Source organism: Salvelinus alpinus, chromosome 12, assembly GCF_045679555.1.
Source record: "Salvelinus alpinus chromosome 12, SLU_Salpinus.1, whole genome shotgun sequence".
NCBI classification, from domain to species: Eukaryota; Metazoa; Chordata; class Actinopteri; order Salmoniformes; family Salmonidae; genus Salvelinus; species Salvelinus alpinus.
In genome coordinates, this window is record NC_092097.1 from 27,124,059 (window position 1) to 27,147,652 (window position 23,594).

Below are 23,594 nucleotides of genomic sequence, written 5' to 3' on the forward strand. Positions count from 1 at the left end.
GCCGTAAATAAAATAAAAAAACAGATTGTGCCATCTGGTTTGCTTAATATAAGGAATTTGAAATTATTTATACCTTTACTTTTGATGCTTAAGTACATTTTAAAAATTACATTTCCTTTTGATACTTAAGTATATTTAAACCAAATACTTTTACTCAAGTAGTATTTTACTGGGTGACTTTCACTTTTACTAGAGTAATTTCCTTTTAAGGTATCTTTACTTTCACTCAAGTATGACAGTTGGGTGCTTTTCCCACCAGGCCCTAACAGTTTGTGGACACCGTTTGTCACTGTTATAGTCCAATTAATTCATTGTTAAGTGTTGTGTAGGGATTTTGCTGGCATGCATAGAACATTTTTGTGGGGAGTTTGCCCCACCAAGATTTACATGCTAAAATCGCCACTACTGGAGAGACCTGAAAATAACTGTGTAGCTGCTAAAGGTGCTTCAACAAAGTACTGAGTAAAAGGTCTGAATACTTATGTAAATGTTATATTTCCGGGTTTTTTGTACATTTGTAAAAATGTATAAATAACTGTTTTTGCTTTGTCATAATCGGGTATTGTCTGTAGATGAGGGGAAAAAACAATCAGTACATTTTAGAATAAGGCTGTAAAGTAACAAGATTTGGAAAAAGTCAAGGGGTCTGAATAGTTTCCGAATGCACTGTCTGAATAGTTTCCGAATGCATACTCGTATTTCTTTAACTCACATCGTAGTTATGTGTTTTTCATATTGTTTTTATAATACTATATATATTATTATCACTGCATTGTTGGGAAAGAGCTCTCAAGTAAAGAACAAGAGGCCAAAATATACACATTTCACCTGACATGACCATTACCCACATTACACATGGTGGGTGTGGAAACAATTCAATTCACCTTGTGCACAATCTATCATAATTAATCAGAGGTACATATGGTCATAAAGGATTATATACATACAAATGGGTTCAAGTTAAAACCTAGCAACCTAGCAACAGTAAAAAATATTATGTTGGAAACTGTTTGAATAACCACCCATATGAACATTATGCCCAGGATACGTGATGACCGTAAATATAATTCCAGTGGCCTGTTAAAAAAACAACCTGTGTATCTCTAATCATTTGATATCAATTAGATGGGAACATGTAGTAGTTACAGAATCTGATATATATGTACAAAATGACCAAGTAGGAGACCTGGAAGGCAAGACCATTAAAGTGACATTCATGTAAGAAATGGTCTGATATCAAACTCCTGGATCAGACCTTTTGGAGACATGGTGCACGAACGGTGAATCCAATACAATTCTCTTCTCAATAATAGATGATCAGTATCTTCCCCCTCCTATGAGTTTTAACATGTTCGATGCCAATGTATCTCAAAGAGCTAATGTTGTGACGAGCCTCTATGAAATGCGCAGCCACAGGGTTTATCTGGTCAGTAGTCTTGATATTTCACCTGTGTTATGCTATCCTTGTTTTCAGAGCTCGTTTCGTTGGTCCAACATAGCCTAGCATAGACCACAAATACACTTGATCAGATATATATAATTTTTTTGTGGAATACGTAATGATGCCCTTAATCTTAATGACCTTGCCCATAATAGGTTGATTGGACATTTGTTGGTAAAGTTACACTGGGTACATCAGCCACCTCTGTAATCAGCCACCTCTGTAATCAGCCACCTTTGTAATCAGCCACCTCTGTAATTACCGTCTGGCACAATATCATGGCACCGGTGGAAGATCAGACCTCACCACCATTTGACTGATGTTGGAGGAGCGTCTTAAGACCACCAGCAGTGTTTATTTAAATATTGTTTTTATTCTATTAACTATATTATTATTATTATCACTGCATTGTTGGGAAAGAGCTCTCAATGTCAGAAATTTTTTATACATGTTGTTTCCCCCCGCATCTCTCTGATTCAACCACTTCCCCTCAGCTCTCATGAACATACCAAGAAACGACAAGCAGTGCCACCTCACTTTACAGAATCGAAACTCTTGTCTTTCTGGCGGAAATGAAACTTGTTCCAGTCAGTCGGTATCAGTTTGTTCTCAGATATGGCAGTGTCTGGTGTATCGGTCAGGATGGCCCACCTCAGCTGTCCACTCTGCCAGGAGGTGCTCAGGACTCCAGCTGCTATTCCATGTGGACACACTTTCTGCAGTCTCTGCATCCAGGACTTCTGGGACAATGAAGAAAAGCATTATCGTTTCTGCAGCTGCCCTGAATGCCAATATACCTTTCACCCGAGGCCTAACCTGATCAAGAACATTGCTCTGGCTGAAATGGTGGAAGCCATGGAGAAGTCCAGGTGTAGAAAGAATGTGGGTTCCGTAGGTAAGCACAGACCTGCTGCAGCCTGCCATCAGGCAGGGCCATCCTCCAGTCAGACTCAGGAAAAGGCCAGACCCATGAAGAGTCCCCAAACTACTACAGTCTCAGAGGCACCGAAGAGCAGAGTATGTCCCACACATGACAGACTGCTGGAGGTTTACTGCTGTGATGATGATCAATGCATCTGCCTTCTGTGCGCCCTGGTTGAGCACAAAGCACACTCCACTTTGTTCGTTAATGAGGGATGGAGCAGGAAACAGGTACTGACCTATAAACTTAAATCTGTTGCTTCAAGTATCCCAAGGGTTATGTGTATAATGCACATTTGATCACTTATTTATTCAATTCAAATAAGTAAGTAAATATCACTTAATTCCCTTGTGCATTCCAGGATTTATGAGATCATTATTGGTTTAACCTTTAAAATATTTCATCTGTAGATATATTTTCCCTCCACAGAAACAGCTCCAGGACCTTAAGAAGGAATCCAAGGAGAGGATCAAAAAGAGAGAAAAGGAGCAGAAGGACCTGATAGAGAGCATACAGATGATTAAGGTGTGTATACAGTAGGTCAGAGAAGGAAGTGAAAATAGTTATTTACAATGCTCTCAGGACTAAACCAACTAATGGCAATGTCTATGTCTCCTTCCTACCTTATGGGTGTATATTGCCCCAGCTGCCCAGGGGGCCCCCACTGACAGATTTTTTAACACAAATGTGTTAAAAACAACTTTATACGGCCTATATCTTTAAAAATGAAAAAGTCAAAGGGTCTGAAAAAAAACGAAGATAAATTGCTTTGTCCACCCCTAACTGTATGCGTAACAGGAAGGTAGTAGGGCTGCTGAAGAGCACTGTGAGGGCGTCCTCGCTGGGCTGATTGACTCCCTCCAGAGGCACTACTCCACCACAGTCAGAGAGCTGATCAGGGCCCAGGAGACAGCTGTAGTGGCTCAGGCTGAGAGCTCCCTGTGCAACCTGGAGACAGACATTGCTGACCTGAAGAAGAAAGACACTGAGCTGGAGGAGCTGTCACAGACAGATGATGATATCCACTTCCTCCAGGTATGGTTAGTTGCATCACAGGCTGTACCCACTGGACACACTGGTTGAATCAATGTTTCCACTTCATTTCAATGAAATTACATTAAACCAACGTGGAATTGACATTGAATTGACATCACCACATCATTTCAACATGGACATTTGGGTAATATTTGGTTGAGACATTGATCAATGAGATTTCAACCTTTATTCACCCACTCAAAAAGACAGAGAAGTTTATTTAATTACCAATGTGTTATCACTATGCTTTCAACCATCTAAAAGCACAACCAAATTCCAATGGAAAAACTATTTCTGATTTATGGTTTAGTTGCCATCTAAATGTGTTATCACTGCGCTTTCAACCATTTAAAGCACAACAAAATTCAAATGGGATACAATGTCAGATATTTTGTATTTATACAACAACTTAATGTGTCATCACTCTGCTTAATCAAATAACACAACCAAATTACCTGGATTGCAGTTGACATTGCATTAAAAGTACATAGTTCAAGTGGCCAATGGTGTTCGAGATTCTGCACATATTATTCTAGCAATTGTGATTATTATAGTGATCTCCACAGACCTGCAACCTTTCCATGCCATCTTGAACATGCCTGCTTTCTATGATTACATAAGAAGATATTGATAGTTACAGTACCCTAACCTCAAAATGTGGCCATGGATGTGTTACTCATTTTAAGGTTAAATAAATACTGTTGCATTAGTTTGTAAGATAGCCTTAACATTAGGCTATTTACTGTATTAAATAATAAAGTCATATTGAATTGTGTTTGGTTGACAACAACCAAATATCAACATTTAAAGGATATCTAATGCTTGGACAGTTTCATCTGAGCCACTGGCTTAATTCTTTTAGATTTTATTTTATTTCACCTTTATTTCACCAGGTAGGCTAGTTGAGAACAAGTTCTCATTTACAACTACGACCTGGACACGATAAAGCAAAGCAGTGCGTCACAAACAACAGATGGAATAAACAAACATACAGTCAATAATACAATTTAAAAAGTCTATATACAGTGTGTGCAAATGAGGTAGGATAAGGGAGGTAAGGATAAATAAATAGGCCATAGTGGCAAAATTATTACAATATAGCACTTAAACACTGGAGTGATAGATGTGCAGAAGATGAATGTGCAAGTAGAGATACTGGGGTGCAAAGTTGCAAAATAAATCAAATAAATAACAGTATGGGGATGAGGTAGTTGGATGGGCTATTTACGGATGGGCTATGTACAGGTGAAGTGATCTGTGAGCTGCTCTGACAGCTGGTGTTTAAGGTTAGTGAGGGAGATATGAGTCTCCAGCTTCAGTGATTTCTGCAGTTTGTTCCAGTCATTGGCAGCAGAGAACTGGAAGGAAAGGCGGCCAAAGGACGAATTGGCTTTGAGGGTGACCAGTGAAATATACCTGCTGGAGCGCGTGCTACGGGTGGGTGCTGCTATGGTGACCAGTGAGCTGAGATAAGGCGGGGCTTTACCTAGCAAAGACTTATAGATGATCTGGAGCCAGTGGGTTTGGCAACGAATATGAAGCGCGGGTTAGCCAACGAGAGCATACAGGTCGCTGTGGTGGGTAGTATATGGGGCTTTGGTGACAAAACGGATGGCACTGTGATAGACTGCATCCAATTTGCTGAGTAGAGTATTGGAGGCTATTTTGTAAATGACATCGCCGAAGTCAAGGATCGGTAGGATAGTCAGTTTTACGAAGGTATGTTTGGCAGCATGAGTGATGGATGCTTTGTTGTGAAATAGGAAGCCGATTCTAGATTTAATTTTGGATTGGAGATGCTTAATGTGAGTCTGGAAGGAGAGTTTACAGTCTAACCAGACACCTAGGTATTTGTAGTTGTCCACATATTCTAAGTCAGAACTGTCCAAAGTAGTGATGCTGGACGGGCGGGCAGGTGTGGGCAGCGATCGGTTGAAGAGCATGCATTTAGTTTTACTTGCATTTAAGAGCAGTTGGAGGCCACGGAAGGAGAGTTGTATGGCATTGAAGTTTGTCTGGAGGTTAGTTAACACAGTGTCCAACGAAGGGCCAGAAATATACAGAATGGTGTCGTCTGCGTAGAGGTGGATCAGAGAATCACCAGCAGCAAGAGTGACATCATTGATGTATACAGAGAAAAGAGTCGGCCCCATAGAGACTGCAAGAGGTCCGGACAACAGGCCCTCCGATTTGACACACTGAACTCTATCTGAGAAGTAGTTGGTTAACCAGGCAAGGCAGTCAATTGAGAATCCAAGGCTGTTGAGTCTGCCGATAAGAGTGTGGTGATTGACAGAGTCGAAAGCCTTGGCTAGGTCGATGAATACAGCTGCACAGTATTGTCTCTTATCGATGGCGGTTATGATATCGTTTAGGACCTTGAGCGTGGCTGAGGTGAACCCATGACCAGCTCGGAAACCAGATTGCATAGCGGAGAAGGTACGGTGGGATTCGAAATGGTCGGTGATCTGTTTGTTAACTTGGCTTTCGAAGATCTTAGAAAGGCAGGGTAGGATAGATATAGGTCTGTAGCAGTTTGGGTCTAGAATGTCTCCTCCTTTGAAGATGACCGCGGCAGCTTTCCAATCTTTGGGGATCTCAGACGATACGAAAGAGAGGTTGAACAGGCTAGTAATAGGGGTTGCAACAATTTTGGTGGATAATTTTAGAAAGAGAGGGTCCAGATTGTCTAGCCCGGCTGATTTGTAGGGGTCCAGATTCTGCAGCTCTTTCAGAACATCAGCTATCTGGATTTGGGTGAAGGAGAAATGGGGTATGCTTGGGCAAGTTGATCCTATTCTTTACATTTTATTTTTGGTTTAGTTGGAGACGTGACTCCAACATATCATTTGTTAACTTGTCAACAAGTTAATAGGCTATTTACTGTATTGCAAAAGTGATATTGAATTGCGTTTGGTTGTCAACGCAACCAGATATCAACATTTGAAGGAGATGTATCTTTTGTGCCACTGACTTAGTCCGACTTTAATTCAAGTTTGTCTACAAATGAATCATTTATATTTGTATTTATTTTATTTAACCTTTATTTAACTAGGTAAATCAGTAAAGAACAAATTCTTATTTACAATGACTTCCTACCAAAAGGCAAAAGGCCTCCTGTGGGGACGGAAGCTAGGACGCTAGGAAGCTAGGAAAATAGGACAAAACACATAATGACAAGAGAGACACCATAACACTACATAAAGAGAGACCTAAGACAACAACATAGCATGGCATCAACACATGACAACAACATGGTAGCAACACAACATGGCAGCAGCACAACATGGTAGCAGCATATAACATGGTACAAACATTATTGGGCACAGACAACAGCACAAAGGGTAAGAAGGTAGAGACAACAATAAATCGTGCGAAGCAGCCACAACTGTCAGTAAGAGTGTCCATGACTGAGTCTTTGAATGAAGAGATTGAGATAAAACTGTCCAGTTTGAGTGTTTTTTACAGCTCGTTCAAGTCGCTACGTGCAGCGAACTGAAAAGAGGAGCGATGCAGGGATGTGTGTGCTTTGGGGACCTTTAACAGAATGTGACTGGCAGAACGGGTGTTGAATGTGGAGGAAGAGGGCTGCAGCAGGTATCTCAGATAGGGGGGAGTGAGGCCTAAGAGGGTTTTATAAATGAGCATCAACCAGAGGGTCTTGCAACAGGTATACAGAGACGACCAGTTTACAGAGTGTAGAGTGCAGTGATGTGTCCTATTAGGAGCATTAGTGGCAAATCTGATGGGAAAGAAAATCTAGCCGCTCGAAAGCACCCTTATCTTCCAATCTATAAATTACATCTACGTAATGTAGCATGGGTAGAATGGTCATCTGAATCAGAGTTAGTTTGGCAGCTGGGGTGAAAGAAGAGTGATTACGATAGAGGAAACCAAGTCTAGATTTAACCTTAGCCTGCAGCTTTGATATGTGCTGAGTGAAGGACAGTGTACCGTCTATCCATACTCCCAAGTACTTATATGAGGTGACTACCTCAAGCTCTAAACCCTCAGCGGTAGTAATCACACCGGTTGGGAGAGGGGCAATCTTCTTACCAAACCACATGACCTTTGTTTTGGAGGTGTTCAGAACAAGGTTAAGGGCAGAGAAAGCTTGTTGGACACTAAGAAAGCTTTGTTGTAGAGCGTTTAACACAAAATCTGGGGAGAGGCCAGTTTAGTTTTTTGACCGTATTGTCTGCACATAAATGGATGAGAGAGCTTCCTACTGCCTGATCTATGTTCTTGATGTAAATTGAGAAGAGCGTGGGGCCTAGGATCAAGCCTTGGGGTACTCCCTTGGTGACAGGCAGTGGCTGAGACAGCAGATGTTCTGACTTTATACACTGTAATCTTTGAGAGAGGTAGTTAGCAAACCAGGCTAAAGACCCCTCAGAGACACCAATACTCATTAGCCGGCCCACAAGAATAGAATGGTCTACCATATCCAAAGCTTTGGCCAAGTCAATAAAAATAGCAGCACAACATTGCTTAGAATCAAGGGCAATGATGACATAATTTAGGACCTTTAAGTTTGCAGTGACACATCCTTAACCTGAGCAGAAACCAGATTGCATACCAGAGAGAATACTATATACATCAAGAAAGCCAGTCAGTTGATTATTGACAAGTTTTTCCAACACCTTTGATAAACAAGGCAAAATAGAAATTGGCCTATAACCGTTAGGATCAGCTTGATCTTCCCCTTTAAATAAAAGACACACCGTGGCTGCCTTCCAAGCAATGGGAACCTCCCCAGAGAGGAGAGACAGGTTAAAAAGGTCAGAGATAGGATTGGCAATGATCGGGCTGCAACCTTAAAGAAGAAAGGATCTAAACCATCTGACAGATGTTTTTGCGGGTCAAGTTTAAGGAGCTCCTTTAGCACCTCAGACTCAGTGACTGCCTGCAGGGAGTAACTTTGTAGCGGGGCAGGGGAAAAAGAGGGAGGAGCATCAGTGCTAGTCGCATTAGAAGGGGTGGGAGATGAGGAAATGTTGGACGGGCAAGGAGGCATGGCTGAGTCAAATAGGAATCCTTACTTAATGAAGTGGTGATTGAAGAGCTCAGCCATGTGCTCCTTGTCAGTAACAACCACATCATCAACATTAAGGGACATGGGCAGCAGTGAGGAGGAGGGTTTATTCTCCAGGTCTTTAAACGTTTTCCAGAACTTCTTGGGGTTAGACCCACAGAGAGAGAACTGCTCCTTAACTCCTTAAAGTAACTAACTTTGGCCTTAGTAGCCTGAGTGCACTTATTTCTCATTTGCCTGAACGAGAGCCAGTCAGCCTGAGTATGAGTGTGCCGAGTGCGTGTGCCGACATATCAATGATTAACTTGAAGATTACATTTGAAATCAACCAAAGCTTGAAACCCTAGGCCTATATGTATTGTCTATTTTTAGTTGAACCCTGGGTTGAATTGAAACAATAGTTGTTGATGCTTTATAGGCCTAAATCAATGGATGCTGCTGAGTGGAGGACGGCTCATAATAAGGGCTTGAACGGCGCTAATGGAATGTCATCAAACACATAGAAACTATGTGTTTGATACCACTCCACTGATTCCGCTCCAGCCATTAACACGAGCCTGTCCTCCCCAATTAAGCTGCTACCAACCTCCGGGGGCCTAAATAGCATCATTGAGGATATATGATTGATAAAGTATGGTTACTTTTCATTTGCTCTGTTGAACCTACCCTTTGGAATGACTTCACTGGCAACAGTGAATAAATTTAGTTATAAACAGATATCTCAATAATCATACTTATGATAGCACATTGGTAGTAGTCAGTGACACAGCTAAGCAGGGCTGGGCTTGTTAAAAACCCTGGATGGGAGACCAAATTAATAGCTGTAAGGGCAACACATTCAGAAAGTATTCAGACCCCTTGACTGTTTCCACATTTTGTTACGTTAAAACCTTATTTTAAAATGGATTTTCTTTTAAATTCCCTCATCAATCTACAGACAATAATCCATAATGACAATGCAAAAACAGGTTTTTAAAGTAATAAAACTGAAATATAACATTTTCATAAGTATTCAGACACTTTACTCAGTACTTTGTTGAAGCACCTTGGGCAGCAATTACAGCCTTGAGTCTTCTTGGTTATGACGCTACAAGCTTGACACACCTGTATTTGGGGAGTTTATCCCATCCTTCTCTGTAGATCCTCTCAAGCTCTGTCAGGTTGGATGGGGAGCGTCGCTACACAGCTATTTTCAGGTCTCGCCAGAGATGTTCGGTCGGGTTCAAGTCTGGGCTCTGGCTGGGCCACTCAAGGACATTCAGAGACTTGTCCCAATACCACTCCTGTGTTGTCTTGGCTGTGTGCTGAGGGTCGTTGTCCTGTTGGAAGGTGAACCATCATTCCAGTCTGAGGTCCTGAGTGCTCTGGAGCAGGTTTTCATCAAGCATATCTCTGTACTTTGCTCTGTTCATCTTTCCGTCAATTCTGACTATTCTCCCAGTCCCTGCCACTTAAAAACATCCCCACAGCATGATGCTGCCACCGCCATGCTTCACCATAGGGATGGTGCCAGGTTTCCTCCAGATGTGATGCTTGGCACGCTTGGTATTCAGGCCAAAGAGTTCAATCTTGGTTTCATCAAACCATCAGACTACGTTTCTCATGGTCTGAGAGTCCTTTAGGTGCCTTTGGTTAAACTCCAAGCGGGTTGTCATGTGCCTTTTACTGAGGAGTGGCTTCCGTCTGGCCACGCTACCATAAAGGCCTGATTGGTGGAGTGCTGCAGAGATGGTTGTCCTACTGGAAGGTTCTCCCATCTCCACAGAGGAACTCTGGAGCTCTGTCAGAGTGACCATCAGGTTCTTGGTCACCTCCCTGTCCAAGGCCCTTCTCCCCCGATTGCTCAGTTTTGCCAATCGGCCAGCTCTAGGAAGAGTCTTGGTGGTTCCAAACTCGAGTCTCATAGCAAAGGGTCTGAATACCTATGTAAATAAGGTATTTCTGTTAAATTTTGTATCAATTTGCAAAATTTCCTAAAAACCTGTTTTTCCTTTGTCATTATGGTATAGTGTGTGTAAATGAGGATGTTTAAAACAATCAATTTCAAAATAAGGCTGTAACGTAACAAAATGTGGAAAAAGGGAAGGGGTCTGAATACTTTCCATTAGGATGTGCTGCCCAGCCAATAGTTTTTTTCTGAATGTGGATATAAAGTTGAAGATCTGACTTTGTTTCAAGGTACAAATTCAACATATCTTATACAAGGTTTGTCTATGTTGAAAATTGCTTAAAAACATATCAAATCTAAAGTATTTTCCACATACATTCCATGTCACAATAAGTTGACAAATTACATTGAAATTACGTTGATTCAACCAGTTTGTGCCCAGTGGATAGTAGATAGATGTAGGGTCTGGTTCTGAAGGTTTGCAACTGTGTGCATGATGATATGGTGAATTGTCACGATTAATAACAATAACTCTTTCAGTTTCATGTCTCTCTATCTCCCTCTCTCTTATTACCAAAGAGTTGGCCCTCTCTTCCTACCCTCTCAGAGTCCAAATTGTTTTCCAGCGTCTCGACGGACCCACACCTCCCCTTTGAGGCTATAAGAAATGTCGTCTCAGAGTTTGGGGATCGACTGGAGGCATTCTGTGAGGAAGAAATCAATACAGTGTCTCAAACTGGTCAGTTGAAGAGAGCAATATACAGACAGACAGACAGACAGACAGACAGACAGACAGACAGACAGACAGACAGACAGACAGACAGACAGACAGACAGACAGACAGACAGACAGACAGACAGACAGACAGACAGACAGACAGACAGACAGACAGACAGACAGACAGACAGACAGACAGACAGACAGACAGACAGACATACAAGACATTTGTAAAGGATTTTATGATCTGTCTCAACAGTGGCTGGTAATGGAGGTTCCCAATCTCCAGTCAGACCTGAGCAGCTTCCAGGTGACTGTTATCCTGAGTGTTTTAGAAAATCAGTCACAGTTTACTTGACCTTAAGTAATGAGAGTTAGTAAGTAACTACAACCTTAACCACAACTGAGCATGATCAATTACATATTACGTCTGTTCTGCCTTTCTCCTGACCGACAGTTATCAGCGCTGCACAGACCCTAGAGCCTACGACCAGACCTGAGTTTCTACAGTGTGAGTCCTAAGTCTTTTAGTCACACACACAGACATGCAACACATCTAAAATCCCCTCAACCTGTACAACACCAACTGTAAAGAAACATAATAATAAAGAGATTTTTGTTTTAAATGGGTCTGAACCAACCTCATGAGAATGCTGTTTGAACATGATCATGAGCATAATTTTACGATCCTCTGATCCTTCAGATGCCTGTGATCTCACTCTGGACCCCAACACTGCCCACAAGGACCTCTCCATCTCAATGGAGGACAGAATGGTGAGGTGGGACCCTAAAAAGCAGAAGGGCCCAGTCCGACCTCACCCTGAGAGGTTTACAAACCGTCACCAGGTGATGTGCAGGGAGGGGCTTGAGGCTGAGCGCTGCTACTGGGAGGTGGAGATGGTGGGGAACAAGGCTGAGATTGCCCTGGCCTACTGGGGCATAAACAGAAAATCACGCTCTAAGACATCCGCTTTTGGGGGCAGTGACCAATCCTGGAGCCTCGACTGTTCAAAAGGCTATTCTGTGTCCCACAACAATAAAAGTATTCTACTCAGTGCAACCCCCAGCCAGCACAAAATAGGGGTTTACCTGAAATTCAAGGAGGGCACCATAGCATTTTATGAAGTCTCAGATAGGATGAAGTTTCTCTACAGAACCCAGAAATGCACATTCACTGAACCCCTCTACCCAGGGTTCTGGCTTGAGGACGAGAGTCCCATCACACTATGTAATCTGAGGCATAAGAGATTCTAACCATGAGATAGAGAACAAAACACCCAGGAAGAGTAGGCTGTGGGTAGAAGTTTCAAATAAAGGTATGCATTCGGGAAAATTCATGGATGAAAATTCAAAACTGTTTTTGTTTTGTCATTATGGGGTATTGTGTGTAGATTGATGAGGGGGAAAAAACAATTTCATCCATTTTAGAATAAGGCTGTAATGTAACAAAACGTGGAAATAGTGAAGGGGTCTGAATACATTCTGAATCCACTGTACATCCCGGAGAACTTTTGAAAGGTTTTAGATTGCTGTTAGGTTTTGGGGAATCTTATTGTCTAAATAGCTTGTAAACCTCTAAATGGTTTCATGGTTACCCTCTTTACATTTGTAATATCGACTTATTTGTAATATCTACGGGGGAAAAAATACTTTTTTAAATAAATAGTTTCATAAATATACATATAAAAGCAAGCGAATAAAGAGCAAAAGTGTTGGTTATTATACAGCTTTTATGTCATTCTTTCTCTGACTATTTCTCTTGGAAACACACTAGAGGGCAGTGTCATGTCCCTTATACAGCAGGATGACACGAGAGGTCATTAGCCCAATAGATACTGCTTTACGCTTTAGTCATTGTTGAGGTTCAAAGAATGTGAAGAGTTTGTTAACCATTTGCACTTCAATTAATTACTTATTAGTTCATCCTTATAGTAAAGGTGACAGTGACAGCAGTTGTTCACTGATGGAGAAACTCTTAAAACTGTCTCACATATTGTGAGGTTGTTCTCTTCCAGAGATTTATGTTTGGATGTTTTACCTATTTTGAAATCTATTGATATAAACTTTAAGATGTGAAGAAATTAAGCCGTACCCCTAACCAGCCTGGTCTTATAGACTAGAAATAACATACTAAATGTAAATCCGATGCACTCAAGTTAGTATGATATGTTACGTTTGGTATGGCTACATAAGACAAATGGTTACTTAAGGCAAAAACAAAAGTAGGGTGGTTGGTCAGGGTGGGGGTATAACACGAACGTCTAGCAACTCAAAGGTTGTGAGTTCAAATCTCATCACGGATCTCTTCTCCTGACCTTAACCCTCTAACCTAACTGCCTAGGTAACGTTAGTCAGCTAGACACCTAGTTGGAATTCGCAAGATATCACATGTTTTGCAAATTCGGGAACCTATTGTGCATCGTAACATAATACACCTTTTTAATTTGTAATATATCATATGAAATGGGTGTTGGACATCCACAAATTAATACATACCATACAAAATGTAACATATCATACTAAATAGAGTATCTCAGATTTACTTCAGGAATAATACTAAATGCTTGGAGACCAGGTTTCCCTAACTGACAGAAGTGGGAAAAACTTTGGAATGCAGGAAGGGGGCTGCCTACAGGGCGGGACTACACTGTAGTAGGCTCTGAAGCAATAAATAGAAGGAAAGATCATGATTTCTTCTCAAACTTAACTACCAAAGGAGAGAGATGATAGCCTGCCGTAATGCTGTTTTTCTTTACCCCTGGGCCTGAGAAACCTTTTAAATCTCTTCAAAAATGTTGGCACAGACGAGGACCGTAGGCTAAACAACATTCCTGGATGTGCAATTCTCTCCCCTCCAGGTCATGATCAGCTCAATGTATGTGTCCTCTCAGGGCCATACTTCAGCCCATGGCCACGACAGGACCTCGTCGAAAACATATCTAAGGGAAGACTGGGACAAAAAAGGGGATGTCACAAAAAAGCTTGTGATCAACGTTGGTGGTATGCGTCATGAAACTTACATGAGCACTCTCAAGAGCTTGCCTGGTACCCGTTTGGCTAAACTGATGGATCATGACCCCAGTGGTGACCCTGAATTCTTCTTCGACAGACATCCAGGTGTTTTCTCCAATGTTCTGAATTATTACAGAACCGGTAAGCTTCACTGTCCAAAAGATGTCTGCGGTCCCCTTTTTGAAGAGGAGTTGGCTTTTTGGGGGGTCGACAAGGCGGACGTGGAACCTTGTTGCTGGATAACATTCTGCCAACATAGGGATGCCAAAGAGGCCCTTGCAGCGTTCGTGCCATCTGACTCAAATGAGCACCACAATGAAGAGTTTCCAGAGTCATTCGATGTTGAGGATAACCCAGCTAATTCTCAGAGCTGCTTCAAAAGGTGGAAACCAAAAATATGGGCTTTATTTGACGACCCGTTCTCGTCTAAGACTGCCAAGGTTTGTATTCTTTATTCTCTCCCAATTAATAAAAAAAAAAGTTTTGATAGGGACTGAATCAGGCTAGTCAGTGTGAGGCTGGGTAATTCCCTCTGGGCATTCCTACCAAGCTGTGGAGAAGGTGGTGTGGTAGCAGGCAGGCTCTGTTTACTGCAGTTATAAACCATATGGCTTTTCCATAAACCAAACAGCTCTAATGACTGCGCAGAGCAGGCAGCAGGCATAGAAACGGATCACAGCAGTGAAACAGAGTCACTAATTTTGAAGAAAAATAAACACTTGCAATGGCTTGGAGAAGCACGTGGAAGCAGCTCTGAAAGCCTGAAGCACGTCTGATGTATCACACCCCTTTAAAGGCCGTGGCTGTGAATACTGAGTTTGTGTCCCTGCTCTGCCCCTCTGGAAACCTCTTTCTCAAACCTATGGATCCAGATCACGTTCTGCGCATGTGTTATTTTACGTACACATATTTGTTCTTGTTGATGTTGTCTATATCACTACCTCATATTCTGAGCAGCTGAAATAAAAACCCTGCAGTGATTTGAACAAACATTCAAGGCCTTTATGAAGGCTACAGCCTTCTCTGTCTGTTGTAATGTATATTGCAGTTGCACAAGCAGGACACAGTCCATACATGTTGCATTGGAGTAAAAACAATCTGTGTTTTGTTAGCCAATGTTTACAATTATGATAAAAAAATAACATTACATTTCTAATTAGACTGTATGTCTGTGTCTTGCTTGTGTTTGATATGCTGCCTAAATAGCTGCATGTAACTCCCCACTTGAGTTTTGCCTTGGGGCAAAAAACTATCTGCAAGTTTGTATGAACATGTTGATCATCTTTTGTGTACAACATGTAAATAGCTGCATGTAGCCTAATTCCCCTCCTGAAAAAATAACATGAAATCATGCATATGCTTAATAGCCTACTGAGGCATGGAATCCAATAAATAGTTGGAACATGTCAACCATGCCCTTTGTGTACAACATAAGACTTGTGGGCTACACCTGGGGTGTAATCATTTGCCAAACGAGAGTTGTTATTTGACAAATTCAGGGAGGTCCTGCCCCGTTTCGTTTGCTTCCGTTTAAGAAAAGTTTTGCAACAGAATCAGCGTAATGAATACATCCCAGGCAAAGGTATACAAGGAGGGGGAAGCGGCAGCAGAGTACTGAGCAGCAGCTACTGTTCACACATTTTTATTTGCACATGCGCAGAAATGTCCATATCTTTAAACCATGCACTTCACAAATAAAAATTGAAAACAAAAAAGAATAAGATATAAATAAAAGTAATCACAGACAATAAAGGCAAAAAACAACTACTACAAAAGGTAGTAGCATAAGCCAAATGTAAAAAATAAGTAAAGGCAAGGCTAAAATAAATAAAACATCCACTGTTTCTACTACACTCAGATTCTCTTGTCGGCTGTTCCATAGAATAGGACTTGTAATAATAAAAGCAGCTTCACCAGAATTGAAGCTTCAGGGTGAATCTCAATTCTATTTTCTTCTTACATATGTTTTCCTTTCCTCCTTCTTAAAACAGAGAAGATTGGAGTGCAGGAACTTCAGATCTTCTGCTCCAATGTGCTTTGAGAAGGAGATGGGGAGAGAGGAATGAAGGAATGAAAAAATGCAATTGAGATTCACCCTCAGAGTCCCTTGAATGGTTCAGTCATGTAACTCTCATTAGGTCATGTCACTCAAATGAAGGTACTCTGGCTCCATATGAAACAACAACCATGGGATTGAGTCAGTTCAGGAGACAACACACAAGCCTAATCTCAACAACAAATAGCCTTTTTAATACAATGGTCCAACACGTCAATCAAACCTAGAAGACAAGTAAATCAGTGTGTTGTTTGTGTCTTTAATCATTATGAGATGATCCACTTAGAGTCATGCAATGCCCCTTCTTGTCATTTGCAGGTCATTGCGTTTGCTTCCCTCTTCTTCATCCTCCTTTCCATCACAGCTTTCTGTCTGGAGACACATGAGAGCTTCCACACGTTAGAGCAACGCACACAGCTGGTCATAGATGGGAACCACACCGAAGAGGTGACGTACTATGAGATAGTGACCAAACCTACTCTGACTGTGGTGGAGGGCGTCTGTGTGGTGTGGTTCATATTTGAGTTCCTGGTCCGTTTCACCTGCTGCTCCAACATACTGCTGTTTGTGAAGAACATACTAAACATCATTGACTTTGTGGCCATCCTGCCCTTCTTCTTGGATGTGGGGCTGAGTGGGAATGCCCTGGGCTTCCTGCGTGTGCTGAACTTTGTGAGGATCCTGAGGATCTTTAAGCTGATGCGCCACATGGTGGGAGTGCGTGTGTTAGTCTACACACTAAAGGCCAGCGTTCAAGAGTTCTGCCTCCTTGCTGTCTTCTTTGGAATTGGAATGCTAATTTTCAGCACCCTGGAATTCTACGCAGAGCGAGTACATGGTGACCCTGAAGACCCAACTTTGACTGCGCACACCAATTTTAAGAACATCCCCATAGGCTTCTGGTGGGCGGTGGTTACCATGACAACCCTGGGTTATGGGGACATGTACCCAGAGACCTGTTCCGGCATGGTAATTGGAGCCCTGTGTGCTCTGGCAGGTATTCTGACCATAGCCATGCCTGTCCCAGTCATAGTCAATAACTTCCGCCTGTACTACTCCCTGGCCATGGCCCAACAAAAGCTCCCAAAGAAGAAGAAGAGGCAACACCTGCCCCTGTCTGGAGCGCTTAGCCAGCCATCCCCAAGTGGGGAGCAGATAGAATTATGCCTGTTATCAGGGGAGCGCTCTTGTTCAGGTATTTTATAATATTTGTATATTCATATTTGATTATATTAATATCCCTATTTTTGTTCCTCATAAAACAAGATCAACTTTTCTCTCTCTTTCCCTCTTAGAATGAATCCCGGCGTTAGTCTGGCTATGAGACCCTGGATGTAGAGACTGAATCCTGATTGTACCATTACACCAGATTGGGACATTATAGCTATGTTATACCATGAATAACATTATAACATTTTACATTTTAATATCTTTATAGCCCAAAGGTCAAACAATATTTGTTTGTGTGTATTCAAGGTACTATGTATTATTGGTTTATTGGGATCCCCATTAGCTTTTGCAGAAGCAGCAGGTATTCTTCCTGGGGTCCACACAAAAACATAAAACACAACAAGTAACAAAACACTGATGTACTGATAGACAAGAACAGTCACACAAATGTAAAATGATACAATATACAGTTAGTATTCCAAACATCAAGAACACCTTCCTAACATTGAGTTGCACCCCCTTCTGCCCTCAGAACAGCCTCAATTCGTTGGGGCGTGGACTTTGTCGGGGCAAGGTGTCGAAAGTGTTCCACAGGGATGCTGGCCCATGTTGACTTCAATGATCTTCAATGATCATTCTTGATACACACGGGAAACTGTTCATTCACATTTGAGAAACTGAGCGTAAAAAAAACAGCAGGATTGCAGTTCTTGACACAAACCGCTGCCCCTGGCACCTACTACCATACCCGTTCAAAGGCACTTAAATATTTTGTCTTGCCCATTCACCCTCTGAATGGAACACATACACAATCCATGTCTCAAAAATCATTCTTTAACCTTATCTACATTGATTAAAGTGGATTTAACAAATTACATCAATAAGTGATCATAGCTCTGGATAAGAGCGTCTGCTAAATGACTTAAATGTAAATGTAAATAGCTATCACCTGTATTCACCTGGTCATGGAAAGAGCAGGGGTTCTTAATGTTTTCTACACTCAAACAACACAACTAAAGAATAATGTGTGTGTAGATTGTTTGTGTTAGAGTGTGATAGAATGTGTGGGCATGTGTTTGTATGTGTGTCATTTCACAGTCCCTATTGTGCCATGAGATGTTGTTTTATCCATTTGTTTTATGTAATTTTGCTGTTTGCTTGAGTAATTGGAGATGGATGGGAGTTCCATGCGTTCATGGCTCTGTATAATACTGTGCATTTCCGTGAATTTGTTTTGGACATGGGGACTGTGAAGAGACCCCTGGTGGCATGTCTTGTGGGGTATGTATGGGTGTCTGAGCTGTATGTTATCTGATTATGCAGACAATCTGGAATTTTCATCACAGTAATATTTCTCATAAAGACTAGAAGGGAATCAGTTCATCTCTCGTCAACCCTAAACCAGGAAAAACTGTCATGCATGTTCTTGATGTTAGTTCTGTGTGTGCAGTTAAGGGCAAGGCCTGCTGCTTTGTTTTGAGCCAGCTGCAGTTTTGCTAGGGATTTCTTTGCTGCACTTGACCATATTACCGGACAGTAATCAAGATGGAAGAAGATCAGAGCCTGAACAACTAGTACAGTTGATTTTAGTGTTAAAAAACTTTTTATACCAGACATAACAACTTTGTCAATATGACTTGACCATGATAATTGACCATTGAATGTTACCTAGGAGTTCAGCTTCCTCAACTTGCTCAATGGTCACACCCTTTATGCACAACTCCATTTGAGGTTTAGGTCTTAGAGAATGTTTTGAACCAAATACAATACTTTTGCTGACATGTAGAGTGTGTAATCATATTCAAGTTTCAGTCAAGTAATTTACACGGAACAAAAATATAAACACAACATATGAAGTGTTGGTCCCATGTTTCATGAGCTGAAATGAAAGAGCCCAGACATTTTCCATGAGCACAAAAAGCTTCTTCCTCTCAAATTTTGTAAACAAATTTGTTTACAGTACATCCGTGTTAGTGAGCATTTCTCCTTTGCCAAGATAATCCATTCACCTGTGTGGCATATCAAGAAGCTGAATAAACAGCATGATCATTACATGCGTTGGGGACAATAATTGGCCACTCTAAAATGTGCAGTTTTGTCACACAACACAATGCCACAGATGTTTTGAGGGAGCGTTACATTGGCATGTTGACTGCCGGAATGTCCACTGCAGGAATAACCACGCCTGCCCAGGACCTCAACATTGCCTTCTTCACCTGCGGGATCGTCTGAGACCAGCCACCCGGACAGCTGATGAAACTGAGGAGTATTTCTGTCTGCAATAAAGCTTTTTTGTGGGGGAAAAAAATATTCTGATTGGCTGGGCCTATGCCCTCCCAAGCCCACCCATGGCTTTGCCCCTGCCCAGTCTTGTGAAATCCATAGATTAGGGCCTAATTTATTTATTTCAAATGACTGATTTACTGTAACAGTAAAATCATGGAAATTGTTGCATGTTGTGTTAATATTTGGGTTTAGTATAGCTATACTAATTCATTTTACGTTAATTGAGCATTGATTTAGACATGTACTTTTCTATATGTGAAACAATGAGTTGAAACAATGCTATTTCTGTAATTTTATCAATACTTGCCTGGTTAATTCTTATTCATGATTTGTTTAGGTGAGAGTGTGAAATCACATTGATATTTAAAACAAAATGCATGATTTATCAGGGGAAATTGAAACACAGATGAAATGCATTATCTTTGATATAAAAACATTAAAACCTCTAACAATATTAACACTACAAATTAAAACATTGCAATTATAGTTACTGTATATTCTATAGTTTCTAAGTTTCTGTTCAGTAATTTTTTCATTATATGTCACAGTTGGGTGAGAGCGTAATATCACCACAATATCTGTCTGTAATAATCATCCGCAACAAAGTCTAATAAAAATGTCTACTGCCTGTGTTCTGATGGGTTAAGCCTGTGTTCACAGCTGTGTCCTCTTGTTGAAGGGTTGTACATTGGCTTTAGAGAAGCCCTTTAGCTGTTCTCTGCCAAAACATCCATTATGAGGGAGGACAGCACCATTTCCTCTTCCAGAATAACAACAGCTGTGTACAGATATGTGTCATCTGTTGGCCTCCAAGGGATTGCTTCACAAATATGTACAAAGGGCGTATTTTCATTGCATTGAAATGTGAATTAATTATGATCCTTGTGAACCATGGCAATACTTTCCTCTGTGTACAGTATATATTACTTAATGAGAGTGAGGACATGTGTGATTGTGTTCAGCTGGGAACATGGTTATTTCCCAATATGGGATATGTTGAGTGCCAAATGGTTAAGTTTGCGCAATGCTAGGAAACATTATGCTCCCATTTGTAAAGAGAACAGCACAGTGTTTCAGGCCACCAAACTACATGTATCTTATCTACACATCTAGCTTGTCCTAAAAGTTCAACACAAATCACTTGACAGGTTCTTTATGGTTTATTGATATTTTTGGTGATATCCCAAAAAACATTATTACTCTTTTCACATGTAGTTTCAATAGCATACAATCGTCATGATGGAAGAGAGAGTTGGTTTTGGTTGGGCCTCCGATTCAATGTTCAACTTCTACTTGGTAAGTCCCTGCACCCACTTATTATAAGAAGTAAACTACAAACTCACTAACACACATTCATAGACACAAATACACATACCCACACTCACACACTCATATTATGTTGAAAGTCACTTTAAGACTTTAGCTACAAAGGGGCAGTTCCTAACCACAACTAATTTTCTCTACAGAGGTTTTAGCCTCCCATCCCGTTACTGTTACTGCAGCAGATAATATAATAGTACAATGCTTTAACAAAGACTGTACCCACGCTAGGGAAAACATTGAGCATACCAACATGCAGACAACAAAACAAAAACATAACAATACTCTTTTGGAGTTCAAGTGAAAAAGTGCATTCATATTCACCACATCCAATAGTAATTTCTTCCACATGAACTCTTATTAAAACAGTTCTGCAGTGTTAAGACATTTATATACTTCACAAGTTTTGCTCTATCTTTATAATAATTGGATTATTATCGGTTGTAGAATCTTACAGACGTAAGAATATTTACAGATGTTTAAAGTGAGGGATTTCGACTAAAATAAAGCTTGACTAGAACTTCAAGCAAAGACTGGTTGGATATTAACCTACTGCATGGATATGCTTATCCATGTGTTCTTGTCTGGAGGGCCACGCCTCTCTACAAGCAGCTGAGAGAGGAACACATGAGAACCAGAGTGCTGCACATGTAGCTTGTCAGAGTTCGACAATACACGTTCTCAAAATGAGGCTACATTAGGATCACACAAGGTTAACATACTGTACCCCCCTCGTCGCACTCCTTTTACACTCCCATAGTCATAGATAAGGTATACCAACTACAAAATAGAGAAACTTCAAATATACAATGAAATATACACAGGATGAAAACATACACCCGGTCACGTTTACAGATAAAATCTTAATTAGTATTAAACATTATGCGCACCAACATACACAGATAGAATATTATGCAGTAATATAAATGTAGTCAATTTAATCATCAACACCATGGCTTTGAACATTGTCATAAAAATACAAATAAAGCAATCCTCTTCATAAAAGAAAGCTAGCTAAAATGGAATCATTTTGACTTCACAGCTAACTGTAAATCAAACGACGATAAAAGTTACAGGCCAAGTGGGCATTTTACTTTATGAAAGTGGGTCATGTTTTTTTTGGGGGGGGGGGACATTTTCTTCCTTCCCTGTCCTTTCAGATTGTCAAGTGTACTTTTTTCGTTTGTTATGGTAACAACGTACGGTAAAAGCTTTGCTATCTGTGTGATGAAGGTGTGTAAATACTTGTGGGAAAAGGTCTTGGCAGATATTAAAGTAACACTGTGTGCTTGTGTGAGTTCTCTCTGGTTTTAATACTTCACTTCTGTAAGAGGGTTGAAACAGTCCAACGGAGAACTGTGCTCTTGGTTTAAATTAAGACACACTTACATACTAAGCATGAAGCACTGCCATTCTGCTCATGAGTATCAGTAAATAGAGATTTGAGGATCAACCATTGGAAGGTTTTTTTCCTCAGTAAAATGGAGATTTGGTCAAAGCTCCTTAATCATCACATCTGCTGTAATACATTCCAATTTGTGCCTATAAATACTACAGTCTTTCTTGTGCTGATGAATTATTTGTAACAAGGTTATGTCAATACATTTTTATATGCTTGGTAGCAATTTATTGCAAAGATTTCTCATAATATGAGATCATCAAAAAAGTTTTGTGCCTGGGAGAGACTCCTTTTGTACTCTTCATCTGTGCTATTTGTAATGACTGGACAAGTCCTCTTTCATCTTCTACATCAATAGCAGCACATTATACAGTGCATTTCTTCCTGGATTTCTGCTCTAAAAGTGATTGTGATCTGTTAATTCTTCTCCATGGTGTATGTACAGGACGTAGGCAGACTCTTTGGTGGAGGTACTGAAGTTTCTAAGACACTAGCTACTTACTGTATGCTTGGCCTGAAGTATCACACTATATAACTCCTACATGATGAACAAGGAGAGTATTGGCTTAAAGTACACAAGATACAGTAGGACACTGAAACTAGATGAGACAGTGGTGCTTATGTGAAGATCATAGCATGAATGCTTGCAAATAGACAATGAAGACAGTGTCTTTACAGCAGCCTTGCACATAGCCTTTCAAAATATACAGATCCCTCTGGACTGTTGGCATTGTAACCAACGCCAATCAATATTGTTCCTGCCTCTAAACACTTAGCTGAAGCAGGTAGAGCATTGAAACGAAAGAAGGTGTGTCAAGAGCAGTCGTCTGCTCAAGTGCTTCAGTGGCACACTAAGTTACAAGGAAATGTTGTACATAAAATCTAGGGAAAGCATAACTACACTCTATCATATGATATAGAGGACTGATATGGAGAACTGCAAAGGTTAAAAGGATTCAAACCTGCCACAAATATATACAGTGCATTCGTAAAGTATTCAGAGCCCTTCACTTTTTCCATATTTTGTTACGTTACACCCTTATTCTAAAATGTATTGCATATTTTTTTTCTTCATCAATCGACACACAATACCCCATAATGACAAAGCAAAAACTGGTTTTTAGATATTTTGGCAAATGTATTAAAAATAAAACAGAAATACCACATTTACATAAGTATTCAGACTCTTTACTCAGTACTTTGTTGAAGCACTTTTGGCAGCGATTATAGCCTTGAGTCTTTTTGGGTATGACGCTACAAGCTTGACACACCTGTATTTGTGGAGTTTCTCCCATCCTTCTCTGCAGATTCTC

The 23,594-nt window shown here is 40.8% G+C and overlaps 2 protein-coding genes across 2 annotated transcripts; both read left to right on the forward strand.

Annotated features, from left to right (window-relative positions):
- Positions 1 to 2,011: 2,011 nt before the first annotated feature.
- On the forward strand, positions 2,012 to 12,762 carry LOC139535793 (tripartite motif-containing protein 16-like protein). The gene is made up of 7 exons (XM_071335601.1): positions 2,012 to 2,593; positions 2,793 to 2,888; positions 3,162 to 3,398; positions 10,901 to 11,060; positions 11,298 to 11,348; positions 11,496 to 11,549; positions 11,742 to 12,762. Exons 1-7 carry the CDS (start codon positions 2,057 to 2,059, stop codon positions 12,290 to 12,292), a joined length of 1,686 nt encoding a protein of 561 aa, XP_071191702.1. The 5' UTR covers positions 2,012 to 2,056; the 3' UTR covers positions 12,293 to 12,762.
- Positions 12,763 to 13,740: 978 nt separating this feature from the next.
- Positions 13,741 to 20,190, forward strand: LOC139535794 (voltage-gated potassium channel KCNC1-like). Its single transcript, XM_071335602.1, has 3 exons — positions 13,741 to 14,490; positions 16,425 to 17,301; positions 17,402 to 20,190. The coding sequence occupies exons 1-3, from the start codon at positions 13,900 to 13,902 to the stop codon at positions 17,404 to 17,406; spliced, it is 1,473 nt and encodes a 490-aa protein (XP_071191703.1). The 5' UTR covers positions 13,741 to 13,899; the 3' UTR covers positions 17,407 to 20,190.
- Positions 20,191 to 23,594: the final 3,404 nt, after the last annotated feature.

Bases quoted from the DNA above. Each gene is read 5' to 3' on its own strand.
- LOC139535793 (XM_071335601.1), top strand. From the start codon at position 2,057: ATGGCAGTGTCTGGTGTATCGGTCAGGATGGCCCACCTCAGCTGTCCA. The intron at 2,889-3,161 runs GTGTGTATACAG...TATGCGTAACAG, and splicing joins AGAGCATACAGATGATTAAG to GAAGGTAGTAGGGCTGCTGA. The intron at 11,061-11,297 runs GTCAGTTGAAGA...CTGTCTCAACAG, and splicing joins CAATACAGTGTCTCAAACTG to TGGCTGGTAATGGAGGTTCC.
- LOC139535794 (XM_071335602.1), top strand. From the start codon at position 13,900: ATGATCAGCTCAATGTATGTGTCCTCTCAGGGCCATACTTCAGCCCAT. The intron at 14,491-16,424 runs GTTTGTATTCTT...TGTCATTTGCAG, and splicing joins TCTCGTCTAAGACTGCCAAG to GTCATTGCGTTTGCTTCCCT.